General features: G+C 44.4%; 1 protein-coding gene across 4 annotated transcripts in view; it reads right to left on the bottom strand.

Annotated features, from left to right (window-relative positions):
• The window catches only part of CCDC180 (coiled-coil domain containing 180), a 47499-nt gene that overhangs the window by 17068 nt on the left and 5774 nt on the right, over nt 1-24657 (bottom strand). For 2 of the 4 annotated variants that reach the window (XM_089535318.1, XM_089535321.1), the window contains exons 7-26: nt 23599-23694; nt 22594-22757; nt 21751-21870; nt 20420-20499; nt 18991-19079; nt 17480-17602; nt 16235-16408; nt 15502-15617; nt 14953-15079; nt 13081-13120; nt 9780-10081; nt 8520-8737; nt 7470-7645; nt 6613-6793; nt 5972-6118; nt 4141-4285; nt 3917-4033; nt 3157-3255; nt 2204-2302; nt 912-1105 (exon numbers count right to left, since the gene is read on the bottom strand). In XM_089535318.1, coding sequence (XP_089391444.1) covers nt 912-1105; nt 2204-2302; nt 3157-3255; nt 3917-4033; nt 4141-4285; nt 5972-6118; nt 6613-6793; nt 7470-7645; nt 8520-8737; nt 9780-10081; nt 13081-13120; nt 14953-15079; nt 15502-15617; nt 16235-16408; nt 17480-17602; nt 18991-19079; nt 20420-20499; nt 21751-21870; nt 22594-22757; nt 23599-23694 — 2807 coding nt within the window. The remainder of the gene's footprint in view (nt 1-911; nt 1106-2203; nt 2303-3156; nt 3256-3916; nt 4034-4140; nt 4286-5971; nt 6119-6612; nt 6794-7469; nt 7646-8519; nt 8738-9779; nt 10082-13080; nt 13121-14952; nt 15080-15501; nt 15618-16234; nt 16409-17479; nt 17603-18990; nt 19080-20419; nt 20500-21750; nt 21871-22593; nt 22758-23598; nt 23695-24657) is intronic. The other 2 variants (XM_089535319.1, XM_089535320.1) reach the window with 2 other exon arrangements.

Raw genomic sequence — 24657 nt, 5'->3', positions numbered from 1 at the left:
TTCAAGCAGTATCCCAGTACCAGGAGGCAATGCCACATGGGCCTGGCAGGTGAGGCAGGGATTGTGCTAACCCTACCCTCCTCATATGAAAAGCTGTGCAGCATCCTTTGGGTTCCAGAGGGAATTCTTCCAATTTCTTGATTCAAGTTCTTCTGCTGGTTTCAACCATAGCTCAGTCCAACTCAGTTGGTCCTTGCACAATCCATACAGTATACTGGAGCCTGACTAGACTCCATACCAGGTTTTGACTTCCTTCTTTTTGACAAGTCTCAGATGGAAGAGCCCCTTAGTGAAAGTAACTAAGTATGAAGAGTGACAGTCCCTAATGCTGCTGGTCACACAAAAGAGAACTGAACCGAGTAGCTTGGAGCGTGGCATCTGATAGTGGTGGGGACGCAGGGTTCTTGCTAATTAGCTACTCAGGTTCAGAAAGTTCCAAACCAAATTGTGCACTGACTTAAAACTTATTTGTGTGAGACAACAAAGAACTAAGGCCTGTTACAGACTGCCAAAATAAAGCTGCTTTGGGTCTCTTTGGAGGTATGCTATTTAAATGATGCATGGGTCCTAAGAATCCGGAAGCTGCACCAAAGCTGCACTCCAGTGCTTAGGAATGGAGTGTGGCTTTGGCGCGACCTCCGGTTTCTTAGGACCCATGCATCATTTAAACAGCATACCTCCAAAGAGACCCGAAGCAGCTTTATTTTGGCAGTCTGTAACAGGCCTAAGTTTACCAACATACCTGTGCAAATGTCCAGATAACACATATGGCATTATTCCCTAGGGCAGCTTAAAGACCCAAGCTGAGCTCTCCTTTCTTCTCCTGCCCCCTCCCAATAGTCCTGTAGCATGTGTCACCTTCCACCCTCCACCACATGCAAGGCCTAGGACCATCCTGACCCAAGGCCCACCCAGTGAGATGCTTGACCACAGAGAGTGCTGCGTCATCAAAGGCTGGCTTCCCCATCCTGCTTGCATTCATCAGTGCTGTGCATTCCACACCCATGATGGTCATCTTGCTCTCTGGCAGTAGTGTGTCGGACTGGATGGAAACCGTGAATGAAGTCTGGACCTGGGGATCTTGGACAATGGAAGTCACAGGATCCTGTGCAGGAAGAAAAATAGGCAGCAATAAGGACGAAGAGGAGGTGGTGGAGGTGGTGGCTGCAGGATCAGACCAAAGGTCCATGTGCCAACGGTTGCCCACCACGTGCCTCTGAGAAGCCCCATGTAAGGAGCAGTGGCTCTTTGCACTGATGCAACTGTATGTTTTATAGCAATGTGATTTCCCTACAAGCAGCACACAGTTTTGGCTCTTGATTGCCAACTCCACAGCCAGAGATCAGCTTTTTTGCATGGCACCATGCACATCATGGCTGGTCATCTTTTTGAGCCTTCCAAATGTTTCTAGAGGAAAACTCCCAGGTTCCCACAGTTGCATGTTGTTTCAGTCCTTAGTAAAGATGTTATGATGGGGAGGATAGCTTTTTGCAGGCAGGGTCCTCCTCCTTCTGGCCTTGCAGCAGTAGGGAAATTTTCAAAGGCCAGGAAATTTAAAGTCCATTTGCATTTCAACAGGGATTTTTGTTTTTATTAGTTAAATGGCCAACACAGCTCCCCCTGAATGTTTTCTGTATTGTGAGATACTGCATTGTAGCTGCAATAGAGGAACCATGAAGAGTAGCCTGTCGACTGGGACTTCAACCAAGGTAAAACAATTTTTTTCTTTTTAAATTTGGACTGAATTCCCATGTCTTACTTCTACATCACAAAAATGTTCCTGATGCAAAAACATGGAGACTTCTTGAGGAATCCATTGTTCTCTGCTTACAAAGAGGCCTGTGACCTCACTGGAATGGAGACATATTGGATTTCAAAAGAGGGGTTCCTGTTGAGATGCAAATGGGCTTTACATTTCCTAGACTTTGAAAATCTCCTTACTGTTGCATGGCCAGGAAGAGGACCAGCCTGCCTGCAAAAGATATCCTCCCTGTCATAACATCTTTACTAAGGACTGAAACAACATGCAGATCTCCAATTGTTTTTATCCTCCTGTTTGGTTTGTAACATCTTGCCTGAAGAAGAAGCCCATGGAGCTTCGAAAGCTTGCAACAAGTATATTGTGCATTTTGGTTGGCCAATAAAAGTATAATGGACAGATATGTTTTAGTCATCCTCATCCTCATTGTAGAAAGTGATTTACCAGATTCAGCAGTAGCAGGCAGTCAAGATACTTGCTTCTCTTCTTCAACTCGTCCATCACAAACTTGGCAAACTCATAGAGCCCTTCGGGAGTGACAGACTGAAAAGACCAACAACACTGAAATGAAGGATTATGGAACAAATTCTGTGGACAAAGAGACATTCGCCCAATAGATATCTTTCTTCCTTAAGATATGCAAACTGCCCCACTGCTGAGAAGAAAACCAAGCTATGGTGAAACAACTCAGCCTCCCAGTTCCCTCCATGCCTCCTTAATCCTTCGATCCTTTTGTGGATGCATTCATACAAATTCACCAACTGCCCAGTTCACCTCCACCTTATCAGTCTGAAAACCAATGGATTCAAATGACAAATCACAAGGAAAGAGATTCCACCTAAAATCTTCTTTATGGTAAGAGCTGTTTGATGGTGGAAAGGACTGCCTCAAGGAAGAGTGGTGGACTCTCCTTCTTTGGTGGCATTTAACCAGAAGTTGGATCATGGCCAACCTTTGGGAGTACTTGAATTGCCTCTTGCTGCCTGGCAGAAGGGGCGGGTTTTCCCCATGACTCTTCCTCAGCATCTGATATTCTGATAGATGTACTCCATCTGGACATAGAAATTTTATTTTACTGAGAAGCAGTGAGCTACTGCCAGAATTATCCCTGAGATCGCAGTATCTGGTCTCATGCCTCCCTTTAATGTGTTTAGTGGAGCCTTTCCAGTCATTTGGCTCAGTGGGGCTGTGGGTTACGGCCTCACTTCTCTGGGGCGCTCATCCAGCTATGTGTGGCCCGGGAGGGTGGGGAGGCTTCCCCTCACTGTTCTCCATTTCTGGTTCTCTCTCAGAGGAAGTCTCCGAGAAGCTTGCAAGAATCCCCAGAAGGGAGTCTATCAGCCATAGCACCTGACCTTCTTGCTTCCTGCAACACAAAGAAGACCTTCTGAACGTACCTCCTTATCCACATTGGGATGGATGCAAGCATCGATCCTGAGGAGGAGCTTTTCCAAAAGCGAGTTCAATGTTTGTGTCTGCAAATTAGATTTGGCCACCTAGAAAGAAAAAAGGTATGATGAAGCCAAAAGTTGAACAGAGCCTCACAGAAATGCACACTGAGCAAGTTCGCTGGAGGGTCTGAGACTTCTGAGGGGGTAATTATCAGATATACAAGAGAACACATTTCTCAAACATACATCTACAATTAATGTGAGTGACAGGATGTGAAGAGGAGAAACAATGAGTGGAAGGAGATCCATCTCCGGCAGTGGAAAATATTCCAGAGTCATAAGCCCAAATATGGTTGAAGGGAACAGTAACAACAAGACCTATAGGGCTTTATAGGTCATGACTAGCACTTTGAATTGTGCCCAGAAATGAACTAGTAGTCAGTGAAGTTGTTTCAACAAAGGAGTTATATGCACTGTATAACTGGCTTCGGTCAGCATTCTGGACCCACTTAAGTTTCCAAACAGTTTCCAAAGGCAGACCCACATAGAGGGTCATGGTCACTCCCAGCCAAAAATCTCACTATTTCCACCCCACTGACCAGTTCATCTCTGTTAGTTAGAAACAAATCCAAAACAGCAGATCCCTCAATCAACAGTTCTGCAAGCTACTGTACAATAAAATTTTATACAAAGAAAGGTCAGAACTCTTCAGCCAGGATCAAAGAGAAGAAATCCAACCTCAATATTTCTTTCCTTCTGTTTGTACCTCTGACTTGATTTTCACTTGAATGTTTGTCAGAAATCGCTGGATTTTTTCCATGAAGACCCTATCCATTGTCAGGTAACGAAATCGGTTTTCAAACTTACTAATCACCTCCGTAGCCTGGAATCGGAGTAGGGAGAGAAAAAGTTACTGAAGAATCTCATTTTTCCTTCCTGTTGCAGCCCGAGCCTACTTTCTAAAACCTGGCCTTCCAGACTTTTGCTCACCTGCTCCAAGTAACTGGTCTCCATCTTCTCCATGTCAATCATGATGAGGCCTTCCACAAAATCAATCCGCCCACTCTCCTTATGTAGGCGCTTCATGAAAACCTCCAGCTCCTCGGGAGAAAAGTTACCTCCATTTGAAAATAATCTGGGAACAAAAAACCATCACACTGGTCTATGGCTGCATTCACACTTTTGGAAGTTATACCTGACAATAATAGAATCATAGAATCATAGAGTTGGAAGAGACCAAAGGGTCATCCAGTAAAACCCCAATCTGCCATACAGGAACTCTCAAGCAAAGTACCCCCGACAGATGGCCATCCAGCCTCTGCTTAAAAACTTCCAAGGAAAGAGACTCCCTTCAAATATTTAAACAGGGCTATCATATCACCTCTTAACCTTCTCTTCTCCAGGCTAAACATCCCTAGCTCCCTGAGTTGTTCCTTATAGGGCATGGTTTCCAGACCTTTAACCATTTACCCTCCTTTGGACATGCTCCAGTTTCTCCTTTTCGAATTGTGGGGCCCAGAACTGGACACAGTATTCCAGGTGGGGGGCTGACCAAAGCAGAATAGAGTGGCACCATTACTTCTCTTGATCTAGACACTGTATTTTTATTGATGCAGCCTAAAATTGTATTGGCCTTTTTAGCTGCTGCATCACACTGTTGACTCATGTTCAACTTGTGATCTACTTGGACTCCTAGATCGCCTTCACATGTAGTCTCATTCAGCCAGGTGTCCCCCATCCTATGCATTTCATTTTTCTACCCTAAGTGTAGTACCTTAGATTTTTCCGTGTTGAATTTCATTTTGTTAGCTTTGGCCCAGCTTTCTAGTCTATTCAGGTCATTTTGAATTTTGATCCTGTCCTCTGGGGTATTAGCTATTCCTCCTAATTTGGTGTTATCTGCAAATTTGATAAGCATGCCCCCAATTCTGTCATCCAAGTCATTGATAAAGATGTTGAATAGGACTGGGCCCAGGAGAAAGCCTTGTGGGACCCCACTGGTCACTTCTCTCCAGGAGGAAAAGAAGCCATTGTTGAGCACCCATGCTAGTTCTTAAATAACTAAAAGTCACTACCTGCAGCCAATATGTATAGAATCTGCCATGTAGTTACATTTTGTTTATGTTAAGGTATGACTGTATTCTGATTTGACTGTTTGCTGAAACGGTTTAATTATTACAATACCAATGAGAGATGGGGAACTGTTGTTAGTATGGGGGTAGCATTTATTGGTTCAGCTGCCTTTATTATGTTGTGGGAGTGTCATGGGAATTATAGGAATCTGACAACAAAGTGTGGGGGATGAAGAGGGGGGAAATCAATGGAAATTGCAGATTGGGGCAGATGGCTGTTTATGACTATTTATGATAGTGCCTTCCCTTCCTGGGAGATGGCGAGGAGATAGAAATTGAGAAGAGGCAAACTTCAAAGCACACCTTTGAAATGGGCAAATGGTGTGGGCTACAAGTATGGGAGGGGGCTGGACAAAGGACTTTTAAAGTGTTATTTAACTTGGAAAAACTCAGAGTTAATTCTAACCGTTATGGGGTAGTTTTGTGTGTCTTAGAATCCGGAATAAAGCAACAGTTAGTTTTCACTACAATGTTGTCCTGGTTCTTAAAGTCTCCAATAGTCAAACATGATGGGTAGGGTGGGGTGGATCTTTACTTCTGATGATACTGATGTTCCATGATGCAAAAGCTGCCTTGAGAATGTCTGCTAAAATTAAAGGGAAAGACAGAAATATGGGAAACAAACATAAAAACCACAAAGAATAATGATGTGTGAGCATTGAGAGGGTATCTGATTGGTTCCCAAGTACCTGCAGGCTTTCAGGAAGTCGGTGTTTGCCTCTCGTAGTTTCCCCAGCGCCTCTTCCAAGTACTGCCTGTAACTTCGCAAGGAAAGCTGCATCACTTCCACATGGTTGAGCAGCTCTATGTGGAGATTGTTGCTGAGGCTAACCAACCTAAGAAGGGGGAAAATGGAAACAGGACACATCCTTAGGGAAATAACCCTAAAATGTATCTTAGAATGACTCCCCTCTAGTCTTTTCACACTTGCACACTTGTTCTGTCATCTTAGGTGGAGGAGCTAGATCAAGAAAGCCATTTTCACAGCTACTCACAAGCTCCCCCAGCCAGCAGCTGGCCTCCTCAGATTCTGGCCACTCTATCCCACATATTGGGAGGAAGCTGATGTTCACAGCCATAAGGGCTAGGAACGTGGTCTTTGCTTAAAATGAAAGCTAGGAATTTCACAGCCAAAGCCACCCTTTTGCCTTCTACTCCTCTCCCAAAGAAATGCAGCAGCAGTTTTTGCATGGACCCAGTTTCTCCTGGAGTGCCCACAGCTCAGCACCACAGTGCCATACTGTTGCTGGCAGGGAGGGAGGGAATGGCCCTCTCCCCTACCCCCCGCCACCCTAAGCCCCCAGGTCCCAGGCAAGGAGGCTCAACTGACTTGTCTGCTCGGCTCTCTGTTAAGAAGATATTCTCCATGTCTTGGATCCGGTGCCGGAAGGTCTTGCTGATGTGGTTCTGGTTCTCCCGGAGCTTGAAGAAGGCACGCCTCTCCTTGTTCAGCGCTTCCACCACCCCTGCGCAGTGGCGCACCAAGCGCTCACTGTGGAGCCGTAGTTCCGCTGGGGACAGAAGGAGAGTGAGCTAGGAGACCTCTAGTTCAAGAAACGAGAGGGACTGGCTGAGCCAAACAAGAGATAGCCCTCCCCATCAGTGTTACCAACAAACCTCAAAGATATTCCCCAGAATGTTTTACCAAAATCCAAAATCCCCGGAATTCCCAAATATTTACTGGAATATTCAGTCAAAATCCTTGGAAAGAAATTACAGTCATCCCTCCATATTTGCGGATTTGATTATTCATGGATATGATTAATATGTTCTCTCTAGGAATATCTAAGTCCTTTAGCACAACTCTATGGTCAACTTTAACTAAAGGTTGCACTGAAAGCCCTAGAGATTCCTAGAGATAATACTCTACTAGGCCTTTGTAGCTCCTCCAGTGCAGTTCTATGGTCAGTGTCTGTCGGACATCAACCACAGAGTTGCACTGGAGGACCTAGAGATACCTGGAGAGGTGTCCTCCCAGTAAAAACATGGTGTTTTTGTTATTTGTGATTTTTCCATATTCACGGGGGTCTTCTGCCCCTAACCCTAGCGAATATGGAGGGATAAGTGTAATTAAATTCCCCGGTTTCTGGGGAACTCCCTGGAAATTGGCAACGTTCCTCCCCATAACCTTCAGACACATTGCCACTCCCACTATCCCCAGCTGGCAAGGTGGGGGCATCTGTGTACCCATCCTGACGTGGTAAATGTCCTTCTCAATTCGGCCCCGCCGGGGCTCATGAAGGTGGATGCGCAGCTGTAGCTCCGACTGCAACTCTTCCTTCTTGGCGGCTACAGTGGTGGAGGCTTGGGATGAGATGTCAGCAAACCATTTCTCCAAGTGTTCAAAGAACTGCAGCCGGATTCTGGGAGTGGGATATGGAGGAAGAGAAGGAAGAGGAGGCGGAGGATAACCATTTTGTTGACAGGCCCTCCCAAGACTTCTGTCTCAAGAGGCTGTGAAGGCCCAAAGTGCCTCAAAGTCTTCCCTACTTCTATTCCAGAGTTATCCCTGTTAGGCTGGAGAAGGACAACAACTGAAGGCCCTCAGTGGGACTGCCTTCCCCATCAACACAGTCTGGCTCCCCATCATGCATTTCAGTGTCAGCTCTGATCCCATGTGTTTCTCCTCCTTGGAGAATCAGTGACTCAAGCAGAGATGCATCACAGGGAGCTTCCCTTTTGGCCAACCAGCTCTGCTCCATCTCAGCCCAAGTGGCTGATGATCAAGGCAGAAATGCCTCACCCAGCAGAGACTTGATGGAAAAAAAGACCAGACCAGAGGCAGGAATAATGCAGGGTACAATGGGCAACCTCCTCCCTTTGCCTTTTCATTTAGTGTATGTTTTTCTCACATCACACAGGCAGATCTCTCGCAGCACGCAGTCTGGGAACTCCTGTAGTAACAGGATTAAAACACCCATTTTGGGTCTTCTCCCAGCTTCAAATGCCTCCCAGGCTCTTATAACTAGCCAGGTTTAGATGAGGCCAGATAACCGTCCCTCATGTGGCCACTAATTTATGAAAGATTTACTGAAAAGCTAAAAGAAGTTAACGGGGGAACTAACCTCCTGACCCTCAAGAGACTTCTACTGTTGAAGAAGAGCGAAGGCATAGAATCACAAGGTCTGAAGGTGTGTGGAAATCCTCCTCCTTGATCTGAGTGGTTTCCTTACCCTTGTAAGCCCAAAGCGGGGGGGGGGGGGGGGAGAGAGAGACAGAAAAGGCCTCTCAACTCACTGCCTTCTCAGATCTGTAACGAAACTCTCTGAGAGGTAGGTCTGTTCCAGATAGGAGGGAAGGATGCTGTCTTTCAGCTTTCCAGCATAATACTTCTCAGGCTTCCTGATCCGGGACTTCCGCAAGAGTGTGAACACTCTGTAAGTGTTGCCATGTGAAGTGGTGAAGAACTCCATGGATGCTTCAGTCAAGCCGAGCAGTGAAGAAGACAATGGCACCTGGAAGGATTTAAAGTAGGAACTAGGTAAGGCGCCAAGTTTGGGCTTCAGAACTATCACCAAAGGCTCTGGCTTTACTAAAGGGACAGTAGGAAAGTGTTGCTCCCAAGAGGCCAGGAAGACTCCCTGGTTTGATTTAATCTTCCCAGGCATATACCAGCAGCCTCTCTCAGCCTACTTGTTCTTGTGCAGCTTCTGGGCCCTGTGGTTTGGAACTGGTCCCTTGTGGGGAAAGGAACTTCTTCCTCCAGCTTTGTTTGTGTGCCTTCATGTTGTTTCCAACTTATGGTCACTTTAAGGTGAAATCTCAGGGTTTTCCTGGCAAGATTTGTTCGGAGGAGGTTGCCACCATGGACTTCCTCTGAGGCTGAGAAAGTGACTTGACCAAGGAAACCCAATGAGTTTACATGACTGAATAGGAATTTGAACCTTGGTCTACAGAGTCATAGTCCAATGCTAAAACCACTATACTAAGTGGGCTCCAGCTTAAAAATGTGAATTGCGGTCATCGAGATTCAGCCCTCATGCCCATTCTCTCACTTTTCTTGGCCAAGAGGTTCTCAATCACATATTTCCTCCCTGTTTTTGACAATCCTTTTGAGATATTCTGTAAGGTAGAACTGATGTATTTTATGGACACATGTGTGTCCTTTACTTCCTCCGAAATACATTAAGCCTCATGAAGAACCTTCCAAAGCAGATGCAGAATTGCCCTGGGCCTTGTGAAACAGGGGGTGGGAAAGGAAGGGGCTGGCTGGTAAGATCACAGGTGCTAGCCAGCAGTCAATTTGGGCAGGGGACTCTCCTGGAAGGACAGAGAGGCAGAGGTGGAACACCAAGGGCTTCAGCTCCAGCCCTCTGAAGCCCTGGGGGTGGCAAGCTCTGCAGAGAAAGCAGGGCACAGACCCTTCCCTTCCCTTCCCTTCCCCCTAAAGCTCTGCTCTCTTTCCCAAATCATTAGTCCAACAAGTGAAGGGGCTCAAAGTCCTCAGGCCTTTGTCCAGCAAGAAAGGGGGGGCTCATCACCTGCTCCCTGCCTCACCATGTGTTCTGCAGCCTCTTCCACCTCCTGGATGCTTCCTGCCTCCTGCACAGAAGAGCTCCTCTCATCAGACTTCTCCAACTGGTCACTTCCCAGGATGAAACTGGTCCCTTCTCGAGGGATGCTAATTCCTTCGCTCTCAGGAACAGAGCTCTCCATTTTTCTTGGCTTCTCTGACTCTTTAGCATTGACAGTTTCATCCTCTTTGTCAACTTGCTCCTTCCTTGCCTGGTGGTGTTCACTTTTGTGTTCAAGGACACCCTCCTGTCTTTCTTCTTCTTCTGCATCCCCAGCCAAGTCTGCTTACAGGGCACAAAACAGGACAGATATTGGCAACGGGCCCCAGGCAAAAGCAATGCAAGTGAAGCAGCTCCCTTCCCCAAACAGCTTACAGTCCTGTCCCCAAACAGGGACACTGGGGAGGGAGGGAAAGAAAAGAGACACCTGTCAGTTAACACATTTACATTTCTTCTAAATTAAAAATTTTATTGGGAAAGCAGCCAACATTCAGCCTGTTAGTTTTCTAGCACGGTTATCTTTCCTCCATAATTAATAAACAGCAAAAACAGTTTTCATGGCTAGCTGGCACTGAGATCCTAGAGCTGTAGTCCAACGTTAAAATCACGCCATGCTGGTTTCTTTACTATGCAAAGTGCCATGCAAATTGCAGAGGCCATTCAGCTGCCACTTCCTATAGGGAGTATCACACAGGGAAAAATTGGAAGTTTAAAATGGTAAGAACCCATTATTAACATACAATTGTGCAAATGGTTTTCCCACGCAAAGCGGTTATTCTATGCAGACTCCGAGATCAATCTGCACTTGTGCGTAAATGTGCGAATGATTTTCACACGACAGGACCAAGCGTGCTTCTATCCTGATAATGATAAAAGCGCCTGCATCCCGAAAAAGCGATCAAATGCACAAATGATTTTCACATGTAGACTGTGACAAATCTGTGTGTATGTATGTGTTCCTGACTTCGCTCAGCAGTTGTTTCTTTAAGAACCCTGGCTATGGAAGAAGGCTAAAGCAGGAGACAGACAGATATACTCAAACTTTTCTCTATCTCACTTGCTCTGTCCCTGCGTTTGCCTCAGTAGCTGTTTCTTTAAGAGCTCTGGCTAGGAGGGAAGGCTGAAGCGATCCCCAAACTGTCCCCTTTAAGGGATTTTGGACTTCAGCTCCAAGAAACCGCAGCCATGTTGGCCAATAGCCTGGGATTCTGGGAGCTGAAGTCTGACTCCAAAATCCCTTAAAGGGGACAGTTTGGGGATTGCTGTGGCTGAAGCAGGAGACACACATACACACAGAGAGAGAAGAGCGTCGGGACTTAAACAAGCATTGTGAGACAAGCATTCTCTCTCTCTCTGCTCTTGCATCAGCTGTTTCTTTTAAGCGCTCTGGCTACGAAGAGGGGTGGGTACTTATTTTACTTATTCTGCAGCACTGGAAGTAAACCTGCCCCAAAGAATCATGGGAAATCTGGCAACAAACACAAAAACAGGGAGAATCCCGTGAATAAACGGCAAGTAGCTTTCACACTAAAGCAATTGCTCAAAAAAGTGAATTTGTGAATGAAATAGAAATGAATTTCCAATATTTTCCCCAAAATGCTTATTTTCTGGTTCATGTCACTTTCTTGTTGGGATTCTAAGCAGTTTGCGCGCAACATCGTGTGAAAACCATTTGTGCAATTGTGCCTAATACACTGGATAACCGCAGGTTCTGACCCTTTTAAACTTCCAATTTTCCCTTTGTGATAAAATTCCTAGGGGTCTGTTAAGGATTCTTCAGTACTCTGTTTTATGGGGTCAAACACCTTGACTCCTCATTTTAGCTCAATGAGCCCCTCCACAAGTCTCTGTGTCCTCAATCAGCTTCATCTCTATTAGCAGCACAAATGAATAGAAACCAAATTGGAGAGAGTCCATCCACATCTCTTAGCTTATTTGATTCGTTGGGTTAATTTTTCCAACAACACCCGATCCAAAAACTGTCTGCACCAATTTTCTAGGCATAAAGTGGAACCCTCCTTCTACATTTTGGCCTTGATGCAGATAGCATAAATTGAAGATCTGGAATACAATGGTTGAGTTGTTGGTGGGAAAGGTAATTAGCAATGCCACTTTGGGTTCTGTCCACTGATTGGCAACCTCTTTCATTTCTCCCTGAATGATCACTCCGATCTGGACTGCTGCTGGCCAGTGATGCCACGAAGGCTTATTGTTGCCTTTCACTATGGGGAGAGAGAGAAGCCATGTAGGTAGTTAGCAGTCCAGAGGTAGAAAAGCAGAGGAATCACTGTATCCAAGAAAAGCAAGACAGAGAGACGCACAAGTGAGTAGCCTAGATCCAGTTTCAGCTTTCGAGAAAATGAGGCAGAGTCTTTGAGTTAGCTTGGGTGCCTTTCACATGGAAGAAGTGATAGTCATTGCTCCTGGTGTCTGAAGAGTGTTTTTTGCCTGCCTTATCTAGAGTAGCCACTCCAACAAAGCCACAGGTTTGCTAAACTTATTTAAGGTTCTCATACTGCTGGTATCTCAGAAAAAGGCATGACAGTCAGTGACAATTTGAAAGAAAATTCCTATAAGAATTCTTCAAAGGAGGAAAAATCATAGCTTTCTAGTGTTGAAACTGATATATAGAGGCATTCCTTTCAGTTGAGACAAATTAGCGGAAGTCATCTTTTCATTTAAAGGAGAAATTCTTTTGCTTTTTCTAGAGTTAAAATTAAATTCTAGAAAAAGCAAAAGAATTCTTGGTCAGATTCAAATAAGAGTTGGAAAATAGCCTGTCAAGAACCGAAGACAGTGAGAACCAAGAGGATCAAAGAATAGGTGACTCCAAGAAGAAAGTAGAAGGAAAAAAACACCAGAACAAAGGAAAAGGAAGGCAAAATGAGACTACTTGATCTTGATTCATGATCTAAACAAGCTGAAACATGTCCAGAGGAGGGTGAGCAATATGGTTAAAGGTCTGGAAACCATGGTCTATGATAAGTGGTATGTTTAGCCTAGAGAAGATTAAGAGGTGTAGTAATAGTCATGTTTAAATATTTGAAGGGATGTCATATTGAGGATGGAGCAAGGTTGTTTTCTGCTTTCAGGAACTAGGACAGGGAACAATGGATTCAAGTTACAGGACAAGAGATTCCAGTTAAACATTAGGAAGAATTTCCTGACAGTAAGAGAATGGAGAATGGAGTCTTCTACAGGATCACATGGCATTATCTGTTCTCATACCCCGTGGAGGCAATTTTTAAATGGTTAAGAATAACATGATGGGGAACATAAATTACCTTCCTCTTCGCTTGTGGTCTCTTTTCTTCCTAATGGCTTCTAAATACAAACAGAATCAAAAGGTAAGATAGAAAACGATATCAAGTGTTTAAAATAATGAATAATACAGTTAACAGACAGCATTTGTGAAGTGTTTCAGAGCCTACAAAGGGCTCCACAGTTGCTGTATTGTTCTGAACCTTAACAACAATCTTGAAAGGCAGGTATCAAGCATTGCTTACCCTGATTTCACACAGCCAAGCCAAGAGCCAGTGTGCTGCCACTGTCAAGAGGGCTGGCATGGTGCTGGGGAGGCATTAGTCCCGGGCCCCACTAAGCCATGAGATGTGCTGATCAGCCTTGGCCCTGTCACTCTCTTTCAGCCTGGACTGCCTCAAAGGGACAGAATGGAGGAAAGGAGAGCAACAAACTCTGCCTAGGGCTCACAGGCAGAAAGAAAGGTTAGACACCTGACTTACCCAACAAAGGACATACTTTCCAACCCTCAGTTATACATCAGGAATGACATGAAGCTGCCCAGTATGGTAATCACCCAATGGGAAGCTGCTGCTTCTTGGAGAAGTTTCTGGAGTAGAGTAGATTCTGCCCAAGCTGGAGGCTCTCTCCAGGCAGGGAAGAAGAGAAAGAGTGCCCTGTTGCCACCAGTCTTTGCTTGAGCAACAGGGTTTACCCAAGCTCTTGTAGGGTTCAGTCTTGCTCTTCTGTCCTCAAACCTGACTTCTTCTCACATCTTGGCTTTGGGTTGACATTTTGGTCCCAGTCACTCCCCAGTCCTGCCTGTCAGCTCACAGCTTCTAACCTGCTCAACTGTTGCCTATTTGTAGCCCAGGCCTGAAACTGGCTCAACAGAATCACCTCTCAGTTTCAGGTCTCAAGAGTGGATTCTGATAGAGAGGATGCTGCAGAGACATCACATTTCTGACCTTCCACAACATGTCAGTTTTTGCCTTGTTTCTGTTTGTTTTTTAATCTATGGCTTTCATCTGCTTACTTTGAGGATTGCAGTTAAGAAGTGAGATACCATGTGAACCCAACAGGTAAATAATGGAAATCCAAGCCAGAAATGCCTCTCCAGCTATACCTCAGCTACAGGAGTGGCTGTCCTTTTACAGTTTTTTTTAAAGAGAAAATATCTGCATGATTTTGATAAGAAAGGAAAATACATTTTAAAAACTGCCACCCATTATTACTTTGTTTTTATTTTACTGCTCAGGAATTAAACCAATGTCCATAATGATTTGGAGTTGAGGAGAAAGAAGAGGCCATTCTCACTCTCTAAGGCCACAGACAGATGCTGTTGGGATCCTTTTAGAAGGTGGTGGAGTACATTTCTTGTAATCCTGAGCCACTGGTCAGGCTGCTTGAGTCTGATGGGAACTATAGTCTCAGACCATGCTGAGGAAATCTGCTCTTTGCCTAATGAGACTCAGAGAAACTCAATGTTCTCTGTCTAACAAAGGAGAATGGTAGCCTTGCAAGGACAGAGACAACCTTTTTTTGTCTTGCTGAATGAGTTTAAATTTATTTCCTAGCCTCTATAATTCTGTCTCCCAGAACCCACATGGCCGTAAGGAGGAATGGTTTATACAAATATTCCTCCATGCCATCTTAACAGTGAACAATATCAACATCTTTACAGAAGGTAGGCCTATATGTGTGTCTGTGTGGGCTGTATGATTTTAAACACTTGTGCCTGGTGAAGAAGCCAGCAGAGCTTCAAAAGCTTGGAACATGTATATTGTACGTTTTTTGGCCTAAAAAAGGTATTACTGTTTTGTGGATTTTGGATAATAATTGTATTTTGCTGTATAATCCTCACAGCTATCCCTGGATATGTTTTCAGAGGAATGACATAGTTGTTTTCTACATACCCCCTTGAAGATATCCCTCACATGAAAATACCGGCTGATGGAGTTACTGTAGGAAATAAGTTCATGCAAGATATGGTCTGGGTGAGCAGTTACTTTGGACAAGAGGTCTTGATGGAAAGTTATATACCTGTTCAAACAAACACAAAAAAAATCAGCTAAAATGAATTGCTCAGCCTGTGCCCAAATTCTCCTTCCAAGGAATAAACTCATCACTCTAACAGCTATACAACTATGAATAGTTTTTATATAGTACGTACATTGTAGAATAATGAAAAACATTAAATATATATACAAAATGCTGTAGAGGGCAGTGTATCCCAAACTACTGTAAGTCCATGTATCTCCTCAGGTCCGACAACCTCCACTGTAGTGAAAAAGTTTCTATTAGTAGACGCTGGTATAAGATTCCACAAATGATAAACTACATAAACTAACCAACAAAACAACTAACAATCAAACAGATTCATTGTTTAGTGTGTGATGTGTAATTATTTTATATTAATATAAATTTTATATAAAAATAATAAATAAAATGCAGCCCTGACGCACCCAGCCCGAATGAAGTCCAAAGCAGCATAAACCTTCTCTAGCTGGAGCTTCAGTTTTTCATCAGAGCTTTGGACCCTCAGTTTGTCAACGGAGATGTCCAGATGAACCTCCCTCAGCTGGTTTCCGATGGTTGGAAGGAAGGAAAGAAAGAATCAGCATGACACACAGTAGGTTTAGATGGATGGCTCAGGTCGCTAAAGCTTTAACTGGTTCAGTGTGGTGGGGGGGGGGGGGGAGGGAACAAAGCTAGAACACTGCTGGGGAGATTAATTCAAAACTGTTTTGCCAAAACAAGAAGACAGATGCAAATGCGAAAGATGAGTTATAGAATATCAGAGTTGGAAAAGACCCCAAGGGCCATCCAGGCCAATCTCATTCTGCCATGCAGGAAGACATAGTGTCTCTACAGACCGGCATTATACGCCGGTGTGGAGGTGGTGTGGCATATGCACACTGGCCGCCCCCACATCAGCATCATGCTCTGCGCCCAAATGCACGTCAGGGGGCATCATGGAGCTCTGTTGGCTAGGACGTCCTTTCCACATTGCAAAAAGGAGCCACTTTTTGTGGCTTCTTTTTGCGCCACGGAAAGGCCAGATTGGGGCTGCAGCATGTAGTTACTGCAGCCCAGTCCAGCGAGGAAAGGGTGGCTGCTCCACCACACTGCCAATCTGTCTTCCTGTCCCTCCCTCCACCCACCCAGCCTAGACACAGAGCAGGCCAATGCTTGCACCTTATTCATGTTTTCGTGCTTGTTCCGGCATTCATTCAGCTTGTTGTGCAGTTCATCCTCTTGGCGAGAGAGGCGCTGCTGGTGGGTGTCCAAGAGGACCAGAGCATCCTGGAAGTACTGGTACAGGTTCCTGCAGTTGACCTCTGTGTGTTTCGCCAGATGCTCCAGGTCATTCTGGAGAAAACAACAGAAGAGCTTCTGGTTGGGTCTAGAAACCTAACTGGGACATATCAACCCATGTAGCTAACTGTTTTTAATCATTTTAATCAGCAAGTGCATTTTGCTTCCAGGACACTGTAGGTTGAGGGCATTTGATCTTTTGCTACTCTTCTGCTGCTGACATTTCTTGTAATAATTTCCAAGACTAGTCCCTAATATCTTTCTGGGGTTTACCCCCAAAAACTCATTCAGGGGACAGTCTAGAGACAAAGAAGCATGGCTCTCTTTGGAGTCAGCAGGGTTGGAGAGAAAGGCCTCAAAGAGGAGAAACTCCTTTCCTGTGTCAGCTCTGAGCTCTTTCAGGGCTCCAGGCAGCACAAAAGGGGGTGGCACTCCAAGGCAGTGAGCTTTGTGCCAGTGCCAGAGGCCTGGCAAATGTCTTCTTGGCTGCCCTTGGACCCAATCCTGAGGGAGAGGCCTGGGATAGCAGGTTCAGGAAGGACAGGGGCCAGAGTCAGGACTGAAGAACAGGAGCAGGTCTATGTCAAGGCAGAATGGGGTAAAGAAAGGCTGATGACAGGCAAGACTCTGAGTCCAGGTACTGACAAACAGGACAAGCAGGTAGGCAGGCATGCTCCTGAGCATGGTGGCTAGAACCAGGAGAAGAGCTTCCAAGCCTGCCAACAGCTTTGTGCAGCCCCAGCAATTCCACAAGGGCCTCCCACAACCAGTGGAAAGCACAAAAGCAGGGCTCTGACTTTCGAACCCTGACATACAGCTCATGCTGAGATTAGCCCTCCTAGGCTTGTCTGGCCGATCTATGAGTTGTAAACACCACCAAAACCAATAGCAATCTGCACATGTTGTGTGAACCTAGTTGCCACATCACCTCTGCAGTGTTGCGCTAAGACAGGTTTGTTCCTTCCTATTCCAACCCCTTCCCATCAATGCAGGAACTGGGTTCCCTGAAAGGCATTTGCAGAGAAGCAAGCTTCCCACCCCGCAATTCTTAGCAGAGCCACTTCTGTTCCTCTGCTTCTGTGACTGCTCTGCTGAGGCTGCCAGGAAAAGCACCGGCAAACTTACATCCATCTTTTCCATCTCATGCTCAAACCGACTCTGGAGCTTTCCCACTAATTGAAAGAAATTGGGATTCACTATCTTCTCTGCCTCTTCTTCTGTACAAATCTTCAACTTCAACAGTTTTTGCTAGAGAAAGTGGTAGTGGCAGAAAGTTGGTGGGTTATTGATGTGCATAATTGTCTCTGACCCACAATCCCAGCTGTTCTCAGAGGGAGTCAGCATTGTCTCCAAGTACCCTGCTCTCTGGTGTGTAGACACTTTCCAAGGTGTCACACTTCAATGAACTGAGGAACCACATTCCCTACCCACCAGACTGTGTTTGTGTGTGTCATATCCTAATTTTTAAAGATGAAATGTACTTATTTATTACTTCCATGTCTGTCCCACTTTGGCTGCAGTGAGCTCAAGACTGCATACATGACTGCTTCTCCTTACTTTATATGCATGGGAGTAACCTGTGAGGATCCCATGAGGGGCAGGACAAGAAAGAACCATTGGCCCAGAACCACCTAGTGGGGCTTGGTGAGGTCTGGAACCTGGATTGCCTGAGTCGCCATCTCAAAACTCTAATTCTAGTTCAACTTGGCACCAAGCCATAAACTAGACATTGATTTGAAATATTTCTGAAGTATTTTTTCCTTGCATCTCTGTACATTTCTGTCCTAATTTGTTGCATAAACATAACACACTATTTTATGTAACTATGAGTTAACTTGATTTTGCCCCAGGGACTCCAGAAGCATGTAGTCTGTGCTTTGAAGACCAAACAATGTATGTACAAAGAGACACACAAGTGCACCTTCCCCCAACTCCAACCCTTTGCCCTGCATCACTCCGACAAAAGCTCTCTCCATAAAGCCCATGCAAAGATGATTCAGTAATTTGCAAAAGCACATTACACACTGGGCATAGTGTCATGGGCCAAATCAAAAGCTCCCTGGAGCAGCCAAGAAGGTTTCCCATGTCTGACATTTAACACCTTGTATACTATACCTATTACAATACAGACTTTTAGAAGCCTTTCACTCAGCTGACTACAGGAAATTAGAGCTGTAACAACCACAAACAAGTTTTGAGTTTCTTTCTTTACTTCTTTTAGGCTACCAATGACTGAACACAGGCCTGGGTGGGCAGGCAGGCTTGGTAGTAAAGATGTAGAATGATGTGCAGTCTAAGATGCCACCATGACTTGCAACTTGTGAGATTTTCCCCACTGAAATCAAAGGGAATTAAAGGACTTAGTATATGGTGGTCACTCTCTTTCATGCACACGTACATGCATGCCACCACAGCAGTGGGGGCAGTGTTCTTATCATTATCACTGCTTCTGTCATGAAACAAGAGCAATGAACAGCATCTACATTCAAGAACTACAGACTGGGCATTTCCCAACAGAGCCTTCATGTTTACATTTATCAAACATTTATTTTCAGATATTGTTAGCTGCCTCAGAAACATAATTTTGGCCCAATAAATAAATAAATAAATAAATAAAAGTCACTTGCTCCACCAACCTTGGACTCCTGCACTTTTGACAAACACTCCTGGCAAACCTTCTCATACTGGATGCGAATTCTCATCATGTACTGCACATTGTGGGTATCTTGAGATTTAAAAAAAAGTGAGAGAGAGAATGGGGATCCATGATGTGGCCTCTTCACACAATCCTCTAGCCTGCATGAACACTCAGAAGCAGCCTTGTCTCCATGCAGGCTCCTGGTCAACCTTTGTCCCGCTCTGATTTCATCCTCAGCTTCTCTTTCCTCCCAGCCTTCCACCTGCTTCCTTCCTTTCCTTCTCTGGAATGGCTACCTGCTTGCTTTTGTTTAAATCTTGGCTGGAGTTCCTGTCCTGAAAGGGCCCAGGCCCTGAACAGAACACCTCTGGTCCTGCCAGGGGAATGCTGCAGACAGATGTTTGGGAAGAGCCCAAGGGAAGCCACACAGGGAAAAAGTGAGCTTTGGTCACAGACTGAAAAAGAGATGTGTCGAGGACAATCACTTCTGAAACATTCCCAGGCATTGCACAACTATTATTTGTTATTTGACGTTTGTAATTTGTTGCTTGCTTTACTTTATTGAACCCTCTCCTGTATTGTTATGTATTATTTACATGTATTATGCTATTATTTCTTAGATTGTACGCCATCAGCAGATTTACTTTATCTATTTTATTGTTTGTATGTATAGCGCTGTGTAAATCTACAGCACTATATAAATAAAGCATAATAACAACAACAACAACAACAACAACAACAATAATAATAATAATAATACATAAGAGATGGAGAGGGGGCAATTTTGCTTCAAAATAGGTCCTGAATAAGCCCAGTGACTCTGCTAAACAGCCAAAAGGAAAATAAGAATGGTTTAAAAAATGTAGGAGAGTTATCTATCTACCTAGACTGTGGGTATCCTGCGACTACCATGAGCTCCTATTTATCCCTCTCATTCTAACAGACATTGCTGAGAAAAGCAGAAGGCAAAACATGATGCATTTTATAAATAATTTTATTAGATTTTATTCATTCAGGATCAAATTTTATAATATTCTTCTAAAATGCAGCTTTTGCCTGGAAATAGTGCTATTTGTTGTTTTTTCAAACTATCCCCCTCTTACTCTCATTCACTTTATTACAGCTCTCTCTAGTTTTCATCTGCAATGCCTCCAAGAGGTCTGAGAGCCTGGGCTCTGCAGCACAAGGGGCAAGAAATTATTCAAGCACCTTACCCCATCCCTGGCACCAAAAATACAGTACATTTTAAAATAAAATAATGAAAGATTTGCTGGCTCTTCATGACACCTAAACTCTGCTGCCTAAGGAGCCATACCATCACTCTGCCCAATGGCAAGGCCAGCTCCACCTTGATCATTGTTTGGCAAAGCAAACAGGAGCCTGAAGTGACAAAGCCTGATGACAATTTGATCACGTTCAGTCCTTACCTATACGTTTATTTAAAGCTACGACGGATTCATACCATTCGTTTATCTCGGCCTTAGAATGCAACAGAGGCAATAAATTGCTAACAAGAAAAAAGAAGGGGGGAAAATCTTAGTACAAACAAATCTTATAATAGGTATGTTTCAACTTTCACTGGTCAAAACCATAGAATCAAAGAGATGCAAGTGAAACATGATGGTCATCTAGTCCTACCTCTCCCATGCAAGCCACACCTAATGCATTCCTGAGGAATGGCCATCCAACCTCTGCTTAAAGAGGCAGTCACAACTGAGACTGTTACTAAGTGGACTGGGATATGGGGTTCGGTCTCTCTTTCTTTCTTTCTCTCTCTCTCTCTCTCTCTCTCTCACACACACACACACACTTTTTAAAGACTGTGTTTTGATAACCAGCGTGGCTCTTTGGCAACCTTCACAATGTCGCCTCTTGGAGAACACTATGCAACTATTCCTTGTCATTCTGAGGGAGGAAATAGTGAGAAGATGCCATACCTGCCAGGCCTTTAGCAGAACCAGACAATTATCCAGTTACTTTTTTTAAAAGTAGGAGCTCGCTCCTAGAAATTTTTAACACGTCTCCTCCCACCAACACTTCGGAGATACCCCTTGCTGCAATAGCCAATTTGGTATCCACTGTCTTGGGCTAGCTACAGTGGGCTGTTTTTGGCTGTGGTATCAAGTTGGCATCCACCTCTGCAAACCTACCTATTCTGCTAACCATTGTAACAAATACTCCAAATCATCTGAATACAAGAAAGGATTGAGGAGCTGGCTGCATCCAAATCTCAGCAAGTGGACTCTGCCTTAAAGGACCTACACCAGAGGCCTACCAGGAATGACACTGGTCACAAGATGAGCTCAAGGGGTCCCTCCTGACACCCTCCAGACAGCTCTTCTATCAGAGACAGCAACATACTCAAGACTATCCCCACTGTTCCCATCTTGCTTCCAGTCTCAGTACCCTCTTGGCCTCCCCACTCCCAAACTCCTTATTTTCTTTCTTTCTAACGCCAGATGGATTCTGGTTGGGCTTCTCCTGGCTGACTCTCTGTGTTCCTGTAACAGACAGACATCCAGACCCAAACCATCCATCACCTCTGTATTAACAGCATCAGCAGCCTCATCCTTTTGGTCTCAGGCACCAGACTGAGCACACATGATGTTGTGTGACACCCAAGTTGCTGACACCCAGGTTGCTTTAATCAGTGGGACAGATGGGACACTGTCTGGGAAACCACCCAATAAATAACATTTGCTACTAAGGCTCAAGGCCTGTTCCATTCCCTCAGCATTTCATTTTTCTGTCCACATACCACAGAGAGCACAACAGTGTCGTTCTCTTTTCGACAAGTGACAACTGATCTTTGAGCATATTCTCCAGTTCCATTTTCACAGCACTGGGATTCTGTATTCTTTCACTTTCCATAAACTCTCTGTAAGACAACAACAAACAACAGAATGAAGTATTTTGCATGGTCAGTTTTGCAGACAGAAGCTTTAGAAGGAGGACACTCAAACCCTCAGTTTTTCAAAACAGACATAATCATGACAGCCCTGTGAGCAGGTGTGTTGTCCTGCAAGAAGAGAACATCTTTTTGTAGCTTCCCTAATCATTTTTCCTTCAATGTTTCCCTTAATTGCCACAGGTTGGCGCAGTATTCTGGATTAACTGTTTGGTCTTTCTAAAAATAGTCAGTCATGAAAATACCTTGCTTATCCCAAAGAAACTGTGGCCATGTCCTTTCCTGTTGACCTGTGAGTCTTGAATTTCTTTAACTGTGGAGAACCCAAATGCCACCACTGCAGGAACTGCTGTTTGGTTTCCAGATCACAGTGATGTAACTAACCATGTTTCATCAACAGTAATGAGTTGTTCCAAAAAATTATCACTAGATCACTCAAAATGCTGCAAAAACAGCTTGGAGATATCCATTCAATTTCATTTCTGCTCAGCATTCAAACTCAATTGGTACTCTGTTTCATGATCTGCTCTAGAATCTTTCCTGGTATTGATGTCAGGTTAACTGGATGATAATTGCTGGGATCCTCTTTTTTCCCCCTTTTTCCCATCTAGCCCTTCATAGAAACAAAAACAAAACAAAACAGGTGGAGGGGAGGAACTAAGTTGCACTTCTCCAACTTGTCAAATCCCGCACCTGAAACTGGCAATGATTTTCTCTTTTTGCACCACCTTCCAGATCTTTAATCTCTCTTCCAGTCTCCACCGATGGGCAACATTCCTCTTCAGGTCTGTCTCCATTAAATTGACAAAGAGCTTGGCTATTGCTCTCCGATTAGCCAGGAGGGCTTGGTTGAGCATCTATGATTGGAAAATACAAATAGTAAAAAAAAAAAACAACCCAAAAACAAGAAACAACAAAAAACCAGGAGGCGTTATAAAAAACAGGGCACTATGGAAGGAAGTACACAGGCTGGTAGACAGGGTTGCATGTAATGAGGTCCACAAAAAGTGAGGATTCAAAATGAGACTTTCTGACTATGGCCCAAAATCTTTTACTACTTCAGCTAATTCAGGGATAGAGGACCTGAGGCTGTCTGCAATATTTTGAGTTCAGCTGCCAGAGGTTCCAGCCCTTCTACGCTTCTAAAGCACCAAATGTACATTTATTCCTTTCAAAGGAAAATCATATTACCTCTTGACTGACACACATAGACTGAATAAGTCTACAGCAGACCTAGTCACCAAATACTGCCAGTTTGTACTGTATTCACTCATAAATACTTCACTTTTTTCCCAAATAAAGTAATACATATGTAATAAAATAATACACACATAGATGACAAACAGGAATATATTTCTTCCTAACAAACTTCCATGTAGTGCATTGTTTAAACAAAACTAATTTTCTCCTAATTATCATGATCTCGAATCATTTTTTGATATGCTCTAATTCTGCATTATTAACAACATAAATTATATAAAGTTCTGTGTAAATAAAATGTTACTCCTTCATTCACATGTAAGTCTCACTGTTTTGTTCTTATTTATTTCTCTCCTGCTCCTTTTATATGTCACCCCTATTTACCTTATTGTACCCTCTCCTCTTTCTCAGTGCCCAAACCATATAAGGATTTTCTCGTTGCAAACCCAGGTTAATTTTAACGCAGCCTTCCAGAAACCAAGAAGTGAGATGTCTTACCATAGCTTCCTTGTGTACAAATCGATGGACGTCAGAGGTTAAGAAATAAGCAATGTCCTCCAGAATTTTGGCATATTTGGTAAACAAGACTCTTATCTGGAAATCAAGGTAGAGACACGGCATGATAAAAACTATTAAAAGGGGTGGTGTGTATGTGTGTGTGATGGAGAAGCCCCTCTCAGCTGAGCAGCTGATAGAACCCTATTAAGCACACATACATGCGCACAGACACCCACACCCTAGTTGACTGCTCCTCCTCAGCAGAGAGGCTGATAGAGGAAGGAGGAGCGCTTCTGCCCCTGCAGGACACACTGCTTTTGATGCTCCTATTGAGTGGCAGGCTATTGGTCTCCAGGGCCATCATGGGCATGTGCCAGGATAGGAAGCAGCCCCTTCAGGGCTACCACTCTGGATGGTCATTAGTGGGGCTCAGGTGCCCCCAATAGTCTATGGTGGTCACTGTTTGGCCACACAAGAGCAGCTGGGCTGTGACCTGCCCCTTACAGCTAGCCAGCATGGAGCTGATGTGCAGCCTGCAGGTCCTGTGGTTGAACCCTTCAGCTTAAGATGCTCAAAGCTTGCTCAACTTGATTCTTCTCTCTCTTCCCTCTCCTTATCTGCTAATAACAGCCCCAGCTGCCTGACACAGTTTCAGCTTTTGCTTTGAGTCCGTGGTTTATCTAACATTATTAAACAAATGGAGTGTGTGTAATTAGTTTTACTCAATGGTCTTGTCCCCACCACCACCACCATTACACAGAAAAAAACAAAAGTAGAGAATACCCAATAGAGTCCACAGCAGGAAAGGGAGATACATCTCCAAGTACTTAGGGAATGGCTGTATGTATTTTGAAAAAACCCCAGCATGCTTCAGCCAATAAAATATATACAGGCCAAAGTCCATGCTCTTCTGTATTGCTGATTCAATTCTAAGAAGCAGATCTCTCCCTCCAGTCTATCTGGTGCCATCCAGTCTCAGAGGGAGAGATGCAGGCCTAGTTCCATTGGGCTTGGCCCAGACTAAGAAGCAGAGCCCTCCCTCCAGTCCATCTGCCATGG

The sequence above is a fragment of the Sceloporus occidentalis genome, unplaced genomic scaffold (assembly GCF_023333645.1).
Source record: "Sceloporus occidentalis isolate IW3139 unplaced genomic scaffold, rSceOcc1.0.p SCAF_8, whole genome shotgun sequence".
NCBI classification, from domain to species: domain Eukaryota; kingdom Metazoa; phylum Chordata; class Lepidosauria; order Squamata; family Phrynosomatidae; genus Sceloporus; species Sceloporus occidentalis.
Note: the sequence above shows the minus strand (reverse complement) of the source record. Positions and strands in the feature narration are given on the sequence as shown.